At 37.8% G+C, this 19378-nt stretch overlaps 6 protein-coding genes across 12 annotated transcripts; 3 read left to right on the forward strand and 3 right to left on the reverse strand.

The window, feature by feature from the left end:
* The first annotated feature begins 3097 nt into the window (after positions 1 to 3097).
* Positions 3098 to 4206, forward strand: LOC108115194. The gene is made up of 2 exons (XM_017226514.2): positions 3098 to 3116; positions 3404 to 4206. Exons 1-2 carry the CDS (start codon positions 3107 to 3109, stop codon positions 4138 to 4140), a joined length of 747 nt encoding a protein of 248 aa, XP_017082003.1. The 5' UTR covers positions 3098 to 3106; the 3' UTR covers positions 4141 to 4206.
* A 398-nt stretch (positions 4207 to 4604) lies between these two features.
* LOC108115221 (EF-hand domain-containing family member C2) lies at positions 4605 to 7670 on the reverse strand. Its single transcript, XM_017226577.2, has 4 exons — positions 7255 to 7670; positions 6638 to 7185; positions 6311 to 6584; positions 4605 to 6252 (listed from the first exon to the last, which is right to left on the reverse strand). The coding sequence occupies exons 1-4, from the start codon at positions 7303 to 7305 to the stop codon at positions 4744 to 4746; spliced, it is 2382 nt and encodes a 793-aa protein (XP_017082066.1). The 5' UTR covers positions 7306 to 7670; the 3' UTR covers positions 4605 to 4743.
* Positions 7671 to 7766: 96 nt separating this feature from the next.
* On the reverse strand, positions 7767 to 9059 carry LOC108115223 (platelet-activating factor acetylhydrolase IB subunit beta homolog). Its single transcript, XM_017226578.1, has 2 exons — positions 8368 to 9059; positions 7767 to 8303 (listed from the first exon to the last, which is right to left on the reverse strand). Exons 1-2 carry the CDS (start codon positions 8761 to 8763, stop codon positions 8022 to 8024), a joined length of 678 nt encoding a protein of 225 aa, XP_017082067.1. The 5' UTR covers positions 8764 to 9059; the 3' UTR covers positions 7767 to 8021.
* Positions 9060 to 9512: 453 nt separating this feature from the next.
* On the forward strand, positions 9513 to 11481 carry LOC108115214 (39S ribosomal protein S30, mitochondrial). Its single transcript, XM_017226560.2, has 2 exons — positions 9513 to 10051; positions 10231 to 11481. The coding sequence occupies exons 1-2, from the start codon at positions 9612 to 9614 to the stop codon at positions 11444 to 11446; spliced, it is 1656 nt and encodes a 551-aa protein (XP_017082049.1). The 5' UTR covers positions 9513 to 9611; the 3' UTR covers positions 11447 to 11481.
* Positions 11482 to 12084: 603 nt separating this feature from the next.
* Positions 12085 to 16660, forward strand: LOC108115213 (rhophilin-2-A). Of its 3 annotated transcripts, none has more exons than XM_017226557.1 (12): positions 12085 to 12181; positions 13550 to 13704; positions 13795 to 13911; positions 13986 to 14113; positions 14266 to 14419; positions 14483 to 14941; positions 15013 to 15169; positions 15233 to 15492; positions 15547 to 15676; positions 15740 to 16062; positions 16120 to 16272; positions 16337 to 16660. In XM_017226557.1, the coding sequence occupies exons 2-12, from the start codon at positions 13600 to 13602 to the stop codon at positions 16538 to 16540; spliced, it is 2190 nt and encodes a 729-aa protein (XP_017082046.1). In that variant the 5' UTR covers positions 12085 to 12181; positions 13550 to 13599; the 3' UTR covers positions 16541 to 16660. The 3 variants fall into 3 exon arrangements, with proteins under 3 accessions (XP_017082046.1, XP_017082047.1, XP_017082048.1); XM_017226558.2 differs by having other exon boundaries at positions 12101 to 12305; XM_017226559.2 differs by having other exon boundaries at positions 12103 to 12209.
* A 138-nt stretch (positions 16661 to 16798) lies between these two features.
* Positions 16799 to 19253, reverse strand: LOC108115215 (E3 ubiquitin-protein ligase RNF185-like). 5 transcript variants are annotated; one of them, XM_017226562.1, is made up of 4 exons: positions 19200 to 19253; positions 17586 to 18184; positions 17360 to 17523; positions 16799 to 17299 (listed from the first exon to the last, which is right to left on the reverse strand). In XM_017226562.1, exons 2-4 carry the CDS (start codon positions 18143 to 18145, stop codon positions 17199 to 17201), a joined length of 825 nt encoding a protein of 274 aa, XP_017082051.1. In that variant the 5' UTR covers positions 18146 to 18184; positions 19200 to 19253; the 3' UTR covers positions 16799 to 17198. The 5 variants fall into 5 exon arrangements, with proteins under 5 accessions (XP_017082051.1, XP_017082050.1, XP_017082052.1 ...); XM_017226561.1 differs by having other exon boundaries at positions 19107 to 19216; XM_017226563.1 differs by lacking the exon at positions 19200 to 19253 and adding an exon at positions 18917 to 19025.
* Between the last annotated feature and the right edge of the window lie 125 nt (positions 19254 to 19378).

Here is a 19378-nt window from a genome sequence, read left to right on the forward strand (position 1 = left end):
AAACAAGACGCACAGCCAAAAGAACGACTGTTTCGTGCTGCTAACGACCAACACTTACTACCCCTATCACTCGATTTTCGATTTTGGGAAAATCAATTTTGAGCCAAATTTCGCATTTTTGATAAGGGGTACCATCATCAAAATTTTCAAAAATGGGCCAAAAATGAAGTTTCCCAGATTTGAATGCAAACCAAATGGGAGTCATAGCAATCAAATTACGAGCCCTACGAGGTATTACATTCCTCATTTGGACCATTTTTGGCTGTGCTATGCCCAAAGAACTGATTTTTTTATGTGCCCAAGATTATGCTACGTCTTTTGACAGCAGAGAGCGCGGCTTATTGCAGTTCCTTAGCTCTAACTTTGTCAAAATAAGCTGCATGGCTGAAACACTGACTGTTTTTTGCAGCTAACTACCAAAACTTAAAACTTCTATACTTGCTTTTATCATTATTGTTCTGATTTCTTGGTGCGAGCTCTGTTTTAAGGGCTGAAAACCCGATTTTTAAGCAATATTTTCGGTTTTTTAGCTCTAGCTCGGTCAAAACAAGACGCACAGCCAAAAGAACGACTGTTTTTTACAGCTTTCTACCAAAACATAACACCCCTATACTTGCTTTTATCATTATTGTTCAGATTTCTTGGTGCGAGCTCTGTTTTAAGGGCTGAAAACCCGATTTTTAAGCAATATTTTCGGTTTTTTAGCTCTAGCTCGGTCAAAACAAGACGCACAGCCAAAAGAACGACTGTTTTTTACAGCTTTCTACCAAAACATAACACCCCTATACTTGCTTTTATCATTATTGTTCTGATTTCTTGGTGCGAGCTCTGTTTTAAGGGCTGAAAACCCGATTTTAAGCAATATTTTCGGTGTTTTAGCTCTAGCTCAGTCAAAACAAGACGCACAGCCAAAAGAACGACTGTTTCGTGCTGCTAACGACCAACACTTACTACCCCTATCACTCGATTTTCGATTTTGGGAAAATCAATTTTGAGCCAAATTTCGCATTTTTGATAAGGGGTACCATCATCAAAATTTTCAAAAATGGGCCAAAAATGAAGTTTCCCAGATTTGAATGCAAACCAAATGGGAGTCATAGCAATCAAATTACGAGCCCTACGAGGTATTACATTCCTCATTTGGACCATTTTTGGCTGTGCTATGCCCAAAGAACTGATTTTTTAATGTGCCCAAGATTATGCTACGTCTTTTGACAGCAGAGAGCGCGGCTTATTGCAGTTCCTTAGCTCTAACTTTGTCAAAATAAGCTGCATGGCTGAAACACTGACTGTTTTTTGCAGCTAACTACCAAAACTTAAAACTTCTATACTTGCTTTTATCATTATTGTTCAGATTTCTTGGTGCGAGCTCTGTTTTAAGGGCTGAAAACCCGATTTTTAAGCAATATTTTCGGTTTTTTAGCTCTAGCTCGGTCAAAACAAGACGCACAGCCGAAAGAACGACTGTTTTTTGCAGCTAACTACCAAAACTTAAGACCCCTATACTTGCTTTTATCATTATTGTTCAGATTTCTTGGTGCGAGCTCTGTTTTAAGGGCTGAAAACCCGATTTTTAAGCAATATTTTCGGTTTTTTAGCTCTAGCTTAGTCAAAACAAGACGCACAGCCAAAAGAACGACTGTTTCGTGCTGCTAATGACCAACACTTACTACCCCTATCACTCAATTTTCGATATTGGGAAAATCAATTTTGAGCCAAATTTCGCATTTTTATCAAAATTTTCAAAAATGGGCCAAAAATTAAGTTTCCCAAATTTGAATGCAAACCAAATGGGAGTCATAGCAATCAAATTACGAGCCCTACGAGGTATTACATTCCTCATTTGGACCATTTTTGGCTGTGCTATGCCCAAAGAACTGATTTTTTAATGTGCGGAAGATTATGCTACGTCTTTTGACAGCAGAGAGCGCGGCTTATTGCAGTTCCTTAGCTCTAACTTTGTCAAAATAAGCTGCATGGCTGAAACACTGACTGTTTTTTGCAGCTAACTACCAAAACTTAAAACTTCTATACTTGCTTTTATCATTATTGTTCAGATTTCTTGGTGCGAGCTCTGTTTTAAGGGCTGAAAACCCGATTTTTAAGCAATATTTTCGGTTTTTTAGCTCTAGCTCGGTCAAAACAAGACGCACAGCCGAAAGAACGACTGTGTTTTGCAGCTAACTACCAAAACTTAAGACCCCTATACTTGCTTTTATCATTATTGTTCAGATTTCTTGGTGCGAGCTCTGTTTTAAGGGCTGAAAACCCGATTTTTAAGCAATATTTTCGGTTTTTTAGCTCTAGCTCGGTCAAAACAAGACGCACAGCCAAAAGAACGACTGTTTTTTACAGCTTTCTACCAAAACATAACACCCCTATACTTGCTTTTATCATTATTGTTCTGATTTCTTTGTGCGAGCTCTGTTTTAAGGGCTGAAAACCCGATTTTAAGCAATATTTTCGGTGTTTTAGCTCTAGCTCAGTCAAAACAAGACGCACAGCCAAAAGAACGACTGTTTCGTGCTGCTAACGACCAACACTTACTACCCCTATCACTCGTTTTTCGATTTTGGGAAAATCAATTTTGGCCCAAATTTCGCTTTTTTGATCAAAATTTTCAAATATGGGCCAAAAATTAAGTTTCCCAGATTTAAGTGAAAATCAATTGGGAATCATGCCAACCAAGTTACGAACCCTACGAGGTATTACATTCCTCATTTGGACCAAACCCTTGTCGTTTACTGTATGTATAATTTGGAGGTATGGTCTACTCTATAATCTACTTTATTCCTTTCTTATACAAATCTTATCCGTTTTAGAATGCATATAAATAATGTATTACCAAAAAAAAAATTTCTTAAAGGAAGCGCATTGAGGTAAAAAGATATTCCCTGTTAATTTCCTAATGGTTTTACTTATGATAAACGCTAGTTCCGATGCACGCGCAAAAACTATTTGTTTTGGCCATGTTCTTTTCAATAGCTGGCGTCCCCCATGTAACTGTCTACCTATATCGATAAGAACCAGCCGTCGACTATAAAAACGAGTCAATGGTACAATTGTCTCGTTCTTAAAACGAAAACTGCGAGCTGTTTTTACCAATATGAATGTTGGTATGTTCTTAAGAAATCGACCGGTAATTAAAATTGAAAGTGAATATGGAATATATCTTTTGGACGGCAATCATATGATAAATACATCGGATTTGGATATATTAAATCAATAAGGCAAAAACCAAACGAATCTTGATTGATGGAAATTAGAACTGTCATAGATGTTCTAGGGATGGGTTTAAACTTAAATGCTTAAACGATTTAAACATACCTTAAAATTTCCATCAATGGAAAGTGACTTATTTATTTCATAATGGACAAATGTATATTTTTTTATATATCTTCAGGCAATTTACACCTTGTAACGCTCGTGGTCCTACTATACTCAGCGGTTCCATTAATCAAGGCACTCACTACCATTTGTGCGGATATATTTAATGATCTTTCGTTTGCTGATCCAGCAAGTTGCTCCAGTTTCTATGTCTGCCAGCGTGGTAAGGCCATCAGGCGGGAGTGTTCTAATGGTCTTTACTTCGATCCCAAAATACAAAGTTGCAATCTGCCCGGACTCATAAAATGTTTCAACGGGGATCGAGGTGTTACCCTACTTGGGCCAACTCAAGTCAATCAGACATCGGTGCTGCCGGATGGAAAAGCGAAGGATGAGGTACCGGTAACCACATACTGCCCACCGACCACAGCGAGTCCACCAAAAAAAATACAAAAAGTTCACAAAGAAAAAGCTATAATTCCAACGACACCTAAATCCATAAATATAAAGAAATCAAAAGTACCCATAAGACATAACATGGATAACGAGGATGATGATAATGACAATCATGAAATTATTGAGGTTGCTCAGCCGCCAGTTGAAAGAATCGATGTATTGAGATCCTCTCGTGACTGCCGTGGTATCGAAGATGGAGTCTACCTCACCGATCCCAGGCATTGCCGTCGCTTCTATATGTGCCGTAAGAATCGGGCTAGGCGCCACAATTGCCCAGCGAATCAGTGGTTTGATCGAGAAACTAAAGCCTGTGCAAATCGAACTGAGGTCTCCAATTGCCCAGCGAACCGGAATTAGATAAATTTCCATGACATACAGTTTTGTTTTTTTTTTTTTTGGTTTAAATATAATAAAACATCAAAATTCTTTAGTATTGTTTTCAAAAAAGTCAGCAACTTTTTACGAGTCCTATTAAACAGATTTTAAAGATCTTAAATTTCAATACCACTGGCAAAGGTTTATAAATTTAATAAATTAATAAAACGTTTCAAATCGCACGCCATAAAAGAATTTTCTTATTAAAAAGTATGGTTGTCAGTCAAAACTATAATTTATTTTACAAAATAAAAATTTTGGTCAGGCACCACCAAGATAAATATAATTAAAATGAATTTTTAAGACAATATTTAAGTTAAAATAAATACTTTTTTCTACTTTTTTACTTTCTTTTTACTATTCTGCTAACTAATGATTATTTCTGCTAACGATATCAATAAATAAATCATTTTAATTTTTAGTTCCTTCAAAAAAACATCTTCCAGTTCCATCTGATTAAAATAATATAATTCCCGAAAAAAAGTACCGACTTTGAATTATATATTTTGAGTCAGAATAAAATGATTCACAACCAAAAATTTGGGAACAAAATATGTGTGTGCTAGGAACAATCTTTATAAGTTATTAGTGATGAGCTGCGTGTGGCTCATCTTCGTGCTTTTGGAACTCTGGTTCTGATGTCACCGTTGGTGGCAAAATCCTGGTATCTCCAATGGTATCATGGTCCTTTTCCCCACCAGATGGCAGGTTAAGGGGAAGATTCAGTTCGCGCAGGAAACAGGTGAAGTTCACCACACGGCCCTTATTCAAGAATGGAATTTTCGGACACAGCTCGAAGGCATGATTAACGGGGACCATGGCGCATCCTTTGCCGCAGGATACGTCTATAAAGTTCATTAGATCGCATATTTCGATATCATCGCACTCATTACGATTCAATATGGATAGTATATTGTCGATGAGTTCCAGAGAAAACGGTAGGCGACAACCACGTAGAGCCGAACGTACTTTGGATTCCGACAGGAATGGTTGATTCGTTGGATTGATATGATGGAAATGCTCCATCAGATCATCTCGTGCATTCCACAAGGATCGTTTTAGCTCCAAATGAGCTGCTGCCTGAACGTTGGATCTATTACAGGCATTCGGCTGACTCCTCTCCGCCGAAAAGTGACGACACAGAGTGATAATTTCGTGATCACTGATCTGGTTTCCAATGATACCAATCAGGGCTCCCTTAAAGCTCTCAAACGATACGAAGACATCTCGTTTCTTTTCCAAGTCCGTACAATCCGGAACACATGAACCTACAAACTCGGCCATACGATTCTGCAAGGAGTTGCGAACTTTGTCCATGATAAGTCCAACATTTGATTGGGTAAAGATCTCCGGATGATGTTCCATATACATCAGAGTGTATTCATCGGCCGAGACTATATGAAAAATGAAATCCTTTAACGACATAGTCGAGCCGATGAAGAAATTCCAAGGCATATAGTACTGTGGTTGCTTGCACGAAAATCTCTCCTGGCCGGGCAACTCCAACCGCGAACGTTTCATGAATACGCCACCAAGGAAACCCGAATTCCGAACAGCAATCTCCTGAATTTGCAGGGTATCATCGGCTAGATAATAGCTTATCACGAAAATTCGCTCACAATTTGCTTTAATGGTCGAGAGCATTTTGGCACCATAACGCAAAACGTAACGATCGTATTTGATGAATTTCTTAAAATCCGCCCTCGGCGGTTTGGGCTCCACAGATATACAATTGCCCACCGAATCCTCATAACTACCCCAGCCATTGAACGGTGGTAATTGTCGTTCACCAACTCTGTGATCTGCACAATCATCGGATCTGGTTGGGATTGGTAGAGGTGTAAAGTCCTGTATACCAAACCGTTGGCGGTAATAATTTTGGGTAAAAGGATCCAATTCCGTAATAACCACTGCACGACCATATACATTTATCACGCTGCCAATTTGCAGATCACGCTCCTTATAGTAGAGGATCTCTTTGTTTCCCGTATTTAAAGGATCAACGCAGTAGCGTACGTTTCGCATATTTGTACCCAAAACATTTAGCAGGGTCATTGGGGTCATCTGACCTGGCAGCGGGAGTCCCTCGAATTCCTAACAAAAAGGATAAATTGTTCTAAATGTTATTATACTTCCTATATATCATACTTACTCGTGCTAAACGTGCACGTTTTAGAAACACGGTTGGTCCATCCCGACCAGAATTTCGAATGTGTTGCTCCTTAATTTCCATGGTATCGTCGGCTAGATAGTAACATATCTCCAATTTTCGTACATCGCCGAACTCGGTTCGATCATCCCAGTAACCATGAAACTTAAGAATTTGCCTATCAAACTTTAGAAACTGGGCAAACGGATGAGCCTTTGGTCCTGTGTTACCGCCTCGTGGTTGTAGCTCCCGCTGTCTCAACGACTGCGTAGGATCGCTATAATAATTCTGGGGATAATATATGATATATAAAATATATAGTTGACTGACCTTGGTGATTTAACTGGATCTGGAACGGTTATGCCGCGTTTATTAAGAAAGTCCCGTGTGAACTGATCACAGCTAGTAATATGATATTGACGATCGAATATTTGAACAGTCTGATCAACGTTTAAATCGATCATCGACATAAACTCATTGTCACAGGGCGGGGCCTTCGGTACACGTTGGCGATGTACCACACATCCTTGGACAATGCCCGAATTATCGACCCGTGGCTCAAAGATCTCCAAAGTACCGTCTTCAAGATAATAATAAATCTTAACTTTACGCACCAAATATGGGGCATGATAGACCTCCTGTAGGGTTTGCTTGAAATACGCATGGAAACACAGAACCTTCTTGTCGTATGCCAACCAGGGTGGCATACGAGGACCCGATCGAGGTGGATATATGGAAGATGCACCAATTGGCGGACAACTGATGTCCACCGTAACGCTCCCTGATTCGACTGGAGGCGGTTGCTGACGATCACTTAACATGCTAAGTCCTTGGAAATTGGACAACGATTGCGTCTTTGGATAGTGACCTTTAGATACCTTATTAGCCGGTTACAGATCTTATTATTATATTTATTACGAAAATATGAGAAATTTTAGGGTACTTACATCGCGGAACAGCGTGCCCGGAAGAAGGGGCATTCCCGGAATGCGCAACATTGTGTATCTGGATTTAAATTATGCCTTATCCTGAGAATTATTTTCTAGCTTTTTGTGTACGCTCTAAATATGATACTGAGCACTATTAAAATATATTTTAGATCGTTTAATTTCAGAGCCTACTAAACTAGTTGCCAGTTCTCAAACTTAGCTTTGTAGTCTGCCGTTCTATTAATTTAAGATGTGTTTATTGGAAATCTCGAGGCATCATTATCTTTTATTTGTAAATTTAAAGGCTTTACCAGATGCCCTACAATACTTTTGTTTTAAAATTTACTTCTTATTGTCAGAACCTGAAATTCTTTTGCTCCAAACTCCAATCGAACTTCGTATAGATATTTATTAGGTTTCTTCTAAGGACGAGATGGTAACAGCTATACTATATTTACTATACGGTTTTGACTGCCACAAATATTTTATAATTACAAAAAACTTATTCTTTAATGATTAAACGATATATGTCTGATGCTTGAAGATAAGTTGTATTTTACCCAATTACAATCATTTCTTTATCTTATAAATATAATGTAAAATAGTATCATTTTGCAATGGTATATGCGGTTGTTTACTATTCGATAAGAAAACTTATGTTTAATTGTGAGATAGTCTCGCAGCTTTATTGCTTTTGAGATTTCAAAAAATACGTTTTGTTAAGTTATATTCTGGGAATTGTTTCTCTGGTTGGTATATATAATGGATATCTGATGGAATTTCCTTTATTCGGAGGGTGTGAGATCGTTTTCAGGTTCGTTTTCGTTGAGAATTTGCGAAAGCAAATCATATAGTGGCTCAAGAATTTTTTTCGCTCCAGCATTGGTAAGATTCTTATAATCAAACATATCGTGGTGACTGATGCTACCATCGCTCTGGACCAAACCATTGTCAATGGCAACTGTCTGGACCCGATACAATCCCTTGGTCAATCCATTAACCAGCTCATTAATATTGGAATTCTTTTCGCGTAACTTATTGGGCTGCTGTCCTCGTGGCAGTAATGACTGTTAATAAAAACGAATAATGGTAACTGATTGAGGTAATATCTTCATAATACTATATACTTACAGGAAGAAGGATATAGGCGTTAGGCAGCTTTTGACGGATTTTTGAAACGTTTGCGAGTACGCCTTCGGCCACCTCCTCTGCACTGTTTTTCACATTATTCGTGCCGACATGAAGGACCACTATTTTAGGGTTTACATTGTCCAGAGCTCCGTTTTCGATGCGCCACAGAACGTGCTCGGTGCAATCGTCCCGAATGCTAAAGTTAAGGCAGTGCAGTGGTGCAAAATATTGATTCCACGCCTCGCTATCCTGTACTGTTTCAAAAATACAGTCTCCGAGGAATATAACATCCGGATCCTTTTCGCGGCAATCGGAGATAAACCGGCGGTGTATGCTGTGCCAACGCTTATCCCCATCTAAATCGGGCAATGGAGTGGGCAGCACACAGGGATTCATTTTGGTGGAGTGTTTAGGTACAAATTCAGTTCCAATTGCAGTTTCAGTTTCCGATTTAATTTCAGATTCAGCATGCGGATAAATGAGGCATTGGCTTCGACTTCGGCTTCGTCTCAGTAGATATATTGCTATTAGTTCTTTTCAGTTTACAAGAATAGCGTTTCGATCGCGAGTAAGGAATACGATTAATAATTGTTTGCATAAACGGCTCTCTTAATTTGTTTACTTCAATAACTCGTTTTAAAGCGAATATTGGGACTCAAATTGTGCATATTTTTGCAAATGTGACCGCAACAAGACCGTTCAAATATGCCACAATTTGAAGAAAAAAAATATACTAAAATAGTTATCGTCGAAAGTGAAACGGTGGCATTGAAAATAAGGGTTTTTTAATAATTTGAGTTTATTAAAAATAGTCTGCTCATTATAGGGAGGAGTGAACTATATATTAATTTTTAATTATTCTACATTTTACTCAAATCAAACACCTGTTTGCTGGATAGTTTTGAATATTGATATTTGGCGATCGATTTGAATCCATGGATTCTGTATCAGTTAAAATAAATCAGTATATTAAAATTTGTAAAACCATGTTAAAGTACAAAATACCTTTTAGTTTACAAATCATTTAAAGAACCCCCTATTTCTCAGCCATCACTGTTCCTCTTTCATGGTGCCCGTTGCTATTTTCATGGAGCCCGTTGCTATTTTGACACAGCTAAATTTAAATTACAAGTTTTGCTTAGACGCGGTCACACTGCTGCTGTAATGACATAACCTAGTTATTGTCTAAAGTAAATTTTATTTCTTTGAAAACATAAATCGCAACTTGCGTCTGGGTTGGCGATATGTTAAAGCTTAATCGTGTGAATCAACTGCGAACGACGTACAAGCGCTGTTTGGCCGGACAATCACTGCAACTAAATCCGGCTGATGAAGAGCCGGCATATCCAGAAATTCGAGATCTGTCATTTAAGGCCCGCAAGCAAAAGGCTACGGCTGATTGGCATGAGGAAATCCGCCAAGTTCCCACGGTAGAGGAGAAAATAATCAAAATAAATATTCCCCGCTATTATGGTTTTAAGGTGGTCGATTTCAACGACTCCAAAATTCCCTACAATGCTCTACCGCTCACGCAACATTATACGCGCACAGTTTTCGAGGATCTGCCAACCGCATCTACATCGGAAAAGGTCGATTCAGGAGATAAAATGAGCGAGGATTCTCTTATCAAGACGGCCCGTGAGGATGTCATTGAAGCCCTAGAGTTCGCCCACGACTACTACAAGTGGGTGAAGTATAAAACACTTTGCACGAACTGAGTTCTAATACTATTTTCATTATATTCTTCAAAGTTACAAAATAACAAGAAAATAACTCAGTTAAGAACTCGGTTTGTTTAGAAAGGCATACATATTTCATTTTGCAGTCTAATATTAAAGAAGATGTTTTTATTTTCAAGCGTAGGCATCTGGAAAAGCAACCCCAATCTGCTCAACAAAGTGCTGTTGAACGTGAGCGAGTCCTAACGCAGATAATTGTCGAACAGCTAAACAGGACACTACTGCAGGTGCTCAGCGAGGAGTACAAACACCTGGATGACGTCGAGGTTGATTATAATCCGCGTCACGAAGCCTTCTGGGCAGTTGGCGGTGTTGATCCTCCCAAGAACGTGCAAAATTCAAAGAAAGGTCGTGATTGGCAAAAGGATTCGGCCAACGAGAGCATTGATCGTCTGGTACAATATACGGGAACTCCGTATCTTTCACTGCGCCATCGAAAGCAATTAACGCCGTGGAAATCGTCGGCGGAAAGTGGAGATCCTAAGCTGAGCAAACAATTGCCTCGTTTCAAGCACGACCCGCGAACTCTTGGTTACAGTACCAAGTATCAACATGCTACCAATGTTCCAGGCTATTGGCCTAAAGGAACTGAGCGCAACTTTGGACTGCTCTCGTTCCAATCGCGGGCTCATCTGCAGTTGAGACCGAAGTCATATGGTGAACGAGATTTACAGGAAGCTCTTCATTCGCTGGCGATTAAATCATCATATGCATGGCTTTTGGCCCAGGCAAACTACAATGGTTTTAACACCTATAACGAACTGACCTATCCCATGAACACTCAAACTGTGATCACAAACGGTAGGGAATGGAGCTTTTACGAGTATCAATTGAATACGCTGCTGTTACACGGCAACAACGTTGAGGATAATCCACGTATAAACTTCTGTCGCGGTACAAAGCCCCTTCCACTTTACGCAGAGATTTCGTCGAATGGAAAGTGCGTGGATTTCAATGATACCGCACTGCGGCAACTCCTAAACTTTTATGTTAACACGCCATCTATTCAACGGAGTATTAAGGAGCAACAGCCGTATGTTGCATCCGATATCAACGCCTATGAGAACTCTGAACAACGAGAGTTTATTAGCAAAACGTTTAAGTATTTGGCTTCAAATAGACCGCGACATTTAGAAATACCTGAAATCTACCTGTGGGAAAAGCTATACAAGATTGATAACAATACCCGCGCAATGGACGCAAGACGTCGATTCTTTGAGCTTGATATCAATCCTTGGAAGAGAAGGCTTGATCAACACGACAAGGAATACGTACCACGAGCAGTCCGACCAGATGTCCGTAAAAATCAAAACAGATTTAAAAAGACGTACTACCCTTGAATAAATAAATAAAAATGAACTTTTAGGAAGTTAAACTTGTTATAAATGCCTTCGTTTTTAATAAAAAAAAAAAACTTATTAGCACTTGGGCGCTCATAACTCTTAACATACTAAATTGAATTGCAATTGAAAATATCGATCACTTTTTACAGTTTAATTATTTCAACGAAAAAACATTGTTTCGTAGTATTTAATAGGTAGTATAAACAATTCATTCCAACTTTTGTTTGAAAAATAACGTCTTTTTAAATACTTTGTCTTTTCTACAATGCTTTATTGATGCCTACGATCAGTCACTGAAATTGATAAAAAGTAATACCAATTATGTTAATTTTTTCCTTTTTAGGTCCACACATATTTATTTCATATTTAAATGCTTAAAAACAAATGCATATAAATTACTAATTCAAAAAAGTGTACGGTTACCCTAGGCTAAGAAAACCTTTTTCCAATTAGTTACTGGACATTTTCGCTTAAAAACGTCCAATTAATGTGATTTTGAATAGTTCAAATCATAATTGAGTAATTAGAAAATTCGTTCTACCGTATATTAATGTATAAACTTAGTTAAATCACTCTTAATGTTTAAAACTAGGTAATTTTAGGTAACAGTGGTATGTTACAACGGTCATGCGATGGCCACACTGGCAGCGAGTAGTTAGGCTTGAGTAAATAACCAGTTTGAGACTTTACGGTGATTCGGAAACTCGTACCTGGCGCTTTGGTCGTCCAAAGGTAACAGTAACCTGTTGCTTTTTTTTTGGTAATAGTGGAAAGTGTAGTGAAGACAAGTCCAACATAACTGATATTGGGTTGAAATGCTGTTGAGCCAGTGCTAAAAATCTTACATTTATTAAAAGTATGTGGTAAAACCTGTGAAGATTTGTGGCCAAGAAATTTTTTTTTTTTTTTTTTTATCTTTTTTTTTTGGAAAAAACTTTACAAGCTTATAGCTGCACAATGTTAATATGTATATAATAATTATGCCATAACAGTAGTTTAAAAGTATGCTACTGATGATGTGGAACACAACGGATTATGATAAATATGTCATAGACGCTGGAATGCCAGAATAAAATTGTGAATAGTAAATAGTGAAACCAGTGACAAATCAGCCACTCCTCCCCCGCCCCCAACGATCCGATCAGATACGATAATACTGTGTTCATGTGATATACATTTGATGAACTGTTGAATACGTGAAGTCAACATGGGGAACTTGACCAACAGGTGTTTTTTGGCGACAAGCAAACAAAAACCACAATTAACAAAAAACTGAAAAGAAATGCATTCCTATTGTTTTCAAGTGAATTGTTTATTTGGGGGTGTCCCAGAAATACCAATCCAAACAAAAGTAAAATCTTGGTGTCCCAGAAAGCTGTTTTCTTATTTATTCAAAACAACAGGTTTTTTAAATTCATCTGATAGAGAAACCTACTTACACTTTCCATTAATAATACAAAAAAACACAATTTACATATCAAAAACGATTGATAGATATAGATATTCGGGTTTGCCTAGGACAAAAAACAGGCAGAAATGCGAAAACATATAAAAACTATGCCCTAGAATTTGCGACTAATTAAAGTGAAGTTTATTCAAATGACTCTTAAAGTTCATATTGTAATAGTGAATGACCCCTAAGATAAAAAATATATATATGTATATATCTTTGATATTCGCCAAATTTGCCCTAGAACTATTTTTTGACGGTTATATAGTGTCGATATAAATAATCTTCCAAATTATGTGTTTGAAGCTATTTAAATGGTTCTCGAATGGGAATACCGTTAAAAAGCAAATGATGTATTTGACCTCCTAAGGCTACAAAAATACGGTTCTATCTGTGTGTATAAAACAAACCCATGTTGTGATGATTATACCACCTATAACTTAAATGTTGCTCTGAAAATTTTAATGATCTTATAATTGTTGAATTTCAATGGCAGTTATACAAGAAAATAATTTAAGCCTTTAACAAAGCTTCATAGGAAAAGCAAACTAAACAAAATAATATTTAGAAAATAAAATGAAACCTGATTAGTATTTAGTGAGTTACAGTGGCTATAATGTATTTCTATACATACATATATTTATTGGCAGTATAAGCAACCACGCTGTGGCAATAAAGAGGTGTCCAATTGGATCTCGAAATGTTTAATATTGGAGCCATGGCTGGGAAAAGCGATGAATCAGTTAAGAACGAGGAGAACGAGGATGACGAGAAGCCGAATGAATTATCCTTTTGTTTTGTTCGGGTAAGTGCAAAAATTGAAATCAGAAAATTATAACTATATGTTATACCTATTTTTTAAACTTATAACTGACACCGTCGAATATTTTTACAGGGTTCAGATCCTAGAGCTGCTACGTGCCGTAGCAAACTTCAAAATAGGCGTTGCAAATTAAATAAAGAAATAAATAAGGAACTTCGCCTACGTGCTGGTGCTGAGAATCTGTATAAGGTGGATATTTTTAGTTTAAAATTTGTTTACTTTTAACTTACCTACATATATTATTTAATGCCATTTCATTTTAGGCCACATCCAACCGAAAATTGCGTGACACAGTTGCCCTGGAACTAAGCTTCGTCAATTCAAATCTGCAATTGCTGAAGGAGCAACTTGCCGAATTGAATTCTTCGGTGGAAATCTATCAAAGCGAAAGGTGAGATTTCCTTTTTATCAATTATCAATTTATAACTATATATTATGCATTTATGGTAAGCTAAATAAGTTTTTAAAATGCAAATCGAATATCTTCCTTTTTCATTGATATTTGTTTATTTTATTTATCCTTAAAATAACGATAATTTTCAGTCATAATGGAATTATGCCTATGATTCCACTGGGCCTGAAGGAAACCAAGGAGATTAACTTTATGGAACCATTTTCCGATTTTATCTTGGAACATTACAGCGAAGAACCCTCGATGTACATTGATGCCATAGCAGATATGACAGATACGCGACAGGTATTGGCTTAGATCCTAAGGTAATTTACCAACAAATAGTATCCAAATCTTACTAATCCATAGGCATCCAAAACGCCATCACGTGATGCCCTAGGTGTGGCATTACTTTTCCGATACTACAATACGCTGTATTACGTAGAACGCCGTTTCTTTCCGCCTGATCGTAATTTGGGTGTATATTTCGAGTGGTATGATTCCCTTACGGGTGTACCCTCTTGTCAGCGCACAATTGCCTTTGAAAAGGCATGCACTTTGTTTAATCTGGGTGGGATATATACTCAGATCGGGGCTCGACACGATCGCACCACCGAACGGGGTCTAGATCTAGCTGTTGATAGTTTTCTACGAGCAGCGGGGGTATTTCGTCACATCTACGATACGTTCACGAATGCACCATCAATGGATTTGAAGCCGCAGGTCCTTGATGTCCTCGTTTCGCTAATGCTTTCCCAGGCCCGAGAATGTCTCTTTGAGAAATTACAGCTACAAATTGAGGCAATAGGTCAGGCCGATTTCAATTGCGTAAGTATCTCTAGGGTAGTCTTGATATATGATCATGTACAAAACTGACTAATGACCACATTTATATATAGGCCGATTCCCAATCTTTTCGCGATTTAGCTGGAGAGGCTGCACAGATATCGCACGAGTACAATGAAATGCATAAAAATATCCAGGAAAATGATACCCATACCTATTTGCCAGAATGCTGGGCAGGTCTGGTTCCGGTCAAGGCGGAACTTTACAAAGGTTATACAAATTAATAAAGTAACAAATAATAGTATACTAAAGTCTGGTTCTCCTCCATTATAGCTTTTGCACATTTCTACAAGGCTCGCAGCATAGATGCGACTGACGAACTGAAGACATCCTTGCCCGCGGAAAAGATCCAGTCGAAACTAACATCGGAATCCTTTATTGGAAACTCACAAGAGGTAGAACGCGTCGCAGCCAGTTATGGTACCAGCGAAGAAGCTGTCACATCCATCGCAAACAAATTGGCCCACTTGAAGGAAGCTCTAGCTAGTATCGAAGAAGCTCAACGTTTGCAGCGTATGTGCCGGTACCTAAAGGTAACTATATAGCTTTTCTTTAAAAATATTTCTTAATGACCTTTAATTATTAAGAACAAGGCATCCCTGACTGAAGTTATGAAGGAGGTGCACTCTAAGTCGCAGGAGGAGTTCGAGAAGTTTAGACTGCAAGCATCAGCCAATAATATAGAAGAGGGTGATCTTTTAGAGCGTGTCGTCGAAGGTATAATACTCACAAGATAACAAAATGTTTTGAAATCTTAAATGTAATCTTATTTCTTATTAGCTTCTTCGAAGTTTACGTTATCCTTAACCGGACCCGATTTCACATCACATAAGGTAAAGGATCCTTTTAAACGCCTGGGACCCATCGCAATATTTTCCGCTCGACGCCACTGGACAGCGCCTCGATGTGTTCGCTTACAAAAGGGATCATCTCTATATCACAATGCACCCACCAACAATAACAAGTGTCAATCGGACAACGATGAGGATGAACATGACGGCGGGTTTAATCTCTATAAAGAAGAGTTTGAGAACTTTGGCTTCCATGTGCGCGGCGATGCCCCAGTCATAATTGCCCACGTTGAGATCAATTCACTGGCAGACGTAAGTTGAGAAATCTATCGTTGACTATTGGAACTAAATTGGTACATCAATTTACAGCTTGGCGGCATCAAGGAAGGGGATTTCATAGTCGAAATTGCAGGCATGGACGTTAAGTGGTACTCGCATCAGCAGGTAGTTCAGCTTATACAATCTTGCGGCTCTACGCTTGAACTGAGAGTCATAACGCCAATGGATCGCAATTATTTGAAGGTATGTTCTATATAAAAATATAAATATCAAAATCTTACTAAACCATATGTTGAACAATCTACAGCCATTGTCGTCGAAAGGATCATTATCAACGCTATCTGCAGCCAGTTCATCGGGCATTTCATCCGGATTTCCCAGTCCGACAAGTATTGCGGCAAAGCCCAAGCTTCATCTGAAAACATCGTCTAGCTCGCGTCCCGCTGGCAGCGTTTCATCTAGTTCGTGGAATCCCTTTCGTCGAACTCCCAGCTTAGCTAAAATATTTTAAGTAGCGACCAGTTTTATTTGTGTTTTATTTGCTCTTAAGGCAATGGCCATTTCAAGTTAAAAATAATGTTGTGCAGTTTAAATTAAGCAATAAAATTAACTATTTTTTAAAAAACTTAAATATTCATAATGTTCTGTAAATTTAATTTGCTAACGTCCCTTGTGCGTATCATTTGTCTTTAGCCACCAAAGAAACAATCTTTTTAGTGTAAAAAATTATTACTTACTAACAAATTTACGTAATCAAAACAAAAGGGCATTCACTTTTTAATCGAGTTTATTATATATATTTTTTTTACAATTTTTGACAACTACTTTTTAATTAAATCAATGCGATCCGAGAACTAACAGAAGAAATGACTAAGCTTTCAGTTTTTAATGTTGAGAGTCGTCGTAGGGCATCCTGAACTTTTTTAAAACAATTTTGGATTTCACATTTCAAATCGATTTCTTCATTAGATATTCTCAGAGCAGAATTTTAACCAAAAAGTATTACATTTATATTAATTAATTACACCAACGACATTTACCCAACATGTTTAGAAATCTTGTTGTTTTAACTGGAGGATACTGCAATATGATTACTTCGGACGCTTTCCATGCACAATTGAATATAAGTTCTTTATATCAGTGTGATGTTTTTATGCAATTGGAGATTGTTATGTAAAAAACAGCCAACCCATGTACAAAAGGAACAGATACAAAAACAGCTTAGAAAGGGTTGTCTCGATCTCATATTGCGTTGTACCGCGATTAGCAGCTAAATATTAAATGGTTTCAAATTAGTCATGTAATTTTGTTGAGGAAGAGAAGAACTTACCAGCAGGACGCTGTTCGCCAAAATTTAATAATGTTATAAAACCAAAAGGAAAAGCCCCAATACCAAACGACATGTTAAAACCGTCCCCGAATCCGAATCCAGGAAATCCAGGAGCAGGTTCTGGCTCTGTACGATGACCAGCGGGTCGTGGTGGAACTTTATTTCTGAAAAGTAAAAAATAAATGTTGAATATACAATTATGATGTTAGGCAAAGAGAAAATTTACCGAGGATCTTCCTGGTGTGTACTATTCCTTCCGTAGAGCGGTATAACTTTATCCTTATCGACAGCAGCCTTGCAAACGGGACAGAGTTTGCGATTGGGTCGTGTCAAGAGCCACTGATGTAAACATGGCCAGCAAAACAGATGTCCGCACATGCTGACCACAGCATCCTTGGCTGTGTCCAGGCATATATTGCACTCGTATAGCGATTCATCATTCTCCTTCTCTTTTTCTTTTTCCTTTTCGGTCGATTTCGTGGCACTTTCAGTGCCAGCTGACGTATATCCGGACTTTAAATCGGAAATCTTGCCACCAGAAAGGTAATCGCCCGTAAAAGAATACGATGTAGTGGATGTATTAGTTTCTGCCAGCGGATCACATGGAATTGATGTTCCAAGCGGTCGCAATTGACTTGTAGAGGACTCTTCCGCCAAAGGTTCTGTAATATCCCGAGTCCAGGCGATCTTGTCGTAGCTCACGTTTTCGGGCAATGTGCTTGAGGATGATGCCCCGGATGATGTAGTGGGCAGCTCCTGTGAGTTTGCCAGTTTTGGCTCTTCCATGGTTTGCCCAGGATGCTGATAGCTGGTCAATCTTTTAAACTAAAAATAGATTAATGGAGAATATTAGGCTATGGACTTAAACGCAAAGAGAAGAACAAAAAGTAACAATAAAACATTTAAGAGGAAATTAATTTTGACAAGAAGAAAACAGATATGTTAAGCAGATAAAAAAATACCTATGTTATCTCCATTATCTCAACAAATTTATGGGATAAACCAAGTTTGTCTAAAGTAAGGTGTAAGATACCACGTCTTATTTTTACTAAGTATAAGTGTAACTTAATTTAATTACATTTTTAAAGCGTAGTTTCAAGGGGGAGCCTACGAGTTACATAGCATTTAGCATTTTTCTATCCAGAATACGAGGGGGTTGTATTTATTAGTATGATACCTATTACAACCATGTAAAGTTACGCCCTTACTCATCTCATTAGACCTTTCAGCGAAGGTTAATGTATTGACCATGTTCCATTGAACAAATCCCTGAGAAAACCTAGCGGAAAATTGTTAATATTGTCGCATTAATTCAATCAGGGCTATACCTAAATAGGCACTTATGTGTACTTATATATACACATACATATGTGTACTTGTTAGGGTCGGGAAAGCTTCCTCCTACCTGTTACATATGTACGTGAAAACAAGTAAAATTAAACTTTTTATGCACTCCATGTAATATTTGTGTAGAAGTCACATGATATATTTTATTGTCAAGGTATTTTATGGTCATTTATTATCATTTTCGTTACTCATCATGAATCGTATACATACGAGTACTGAAGCCCAGAGCTTGCATTTAAATGCAACAGAATGTCTTAATAAAACTGGTGCACAACATAAAATACAAAATCTTGAAATAACATTGTAGTTGTATTGTTTGTAAAACCTGACTTGTTTGTCCTCATTTCATATTGTTTTTTTTTTCACTTGTTTGCCTTTACTTGGCTGGCTAAATACTAACTTATCAAATACAAGATTATTATTAGAGAAGTCGAGTTGATAAACAAATTGTGTTATGGTTAAATTTGGTAATTATCAATTGACGTCTTAACACCTCAAAACAATTGCAATGACGATACCTGGCCGATAGACCTTTACCCTATCGTTTAGTATCGGTTTATGTAAAACCCTGACTCCACTAGGGCAAAATCCATGCTTGCATTCGATAACATGTAAAAATGTGTTCTACTATCGAGAGATGCAATAATAATTATACGACTATCGATAAGATTT

Source organism: Drosophila eugracilis, unplaced genomic scaffold (assembly GCF_018153835.1).
Source record: "Drosophila eugracilis isolate 14026-0451.02 unplaced genomic scaffold, ASM1815383v1 contig_498, whole genome shotgun sequence".
NCBI lineage: Eukaryota > Metazoa > Arthropoda > Insecta > Diptera > Drosophilidae > Drosophila > Drosophila eugracilis.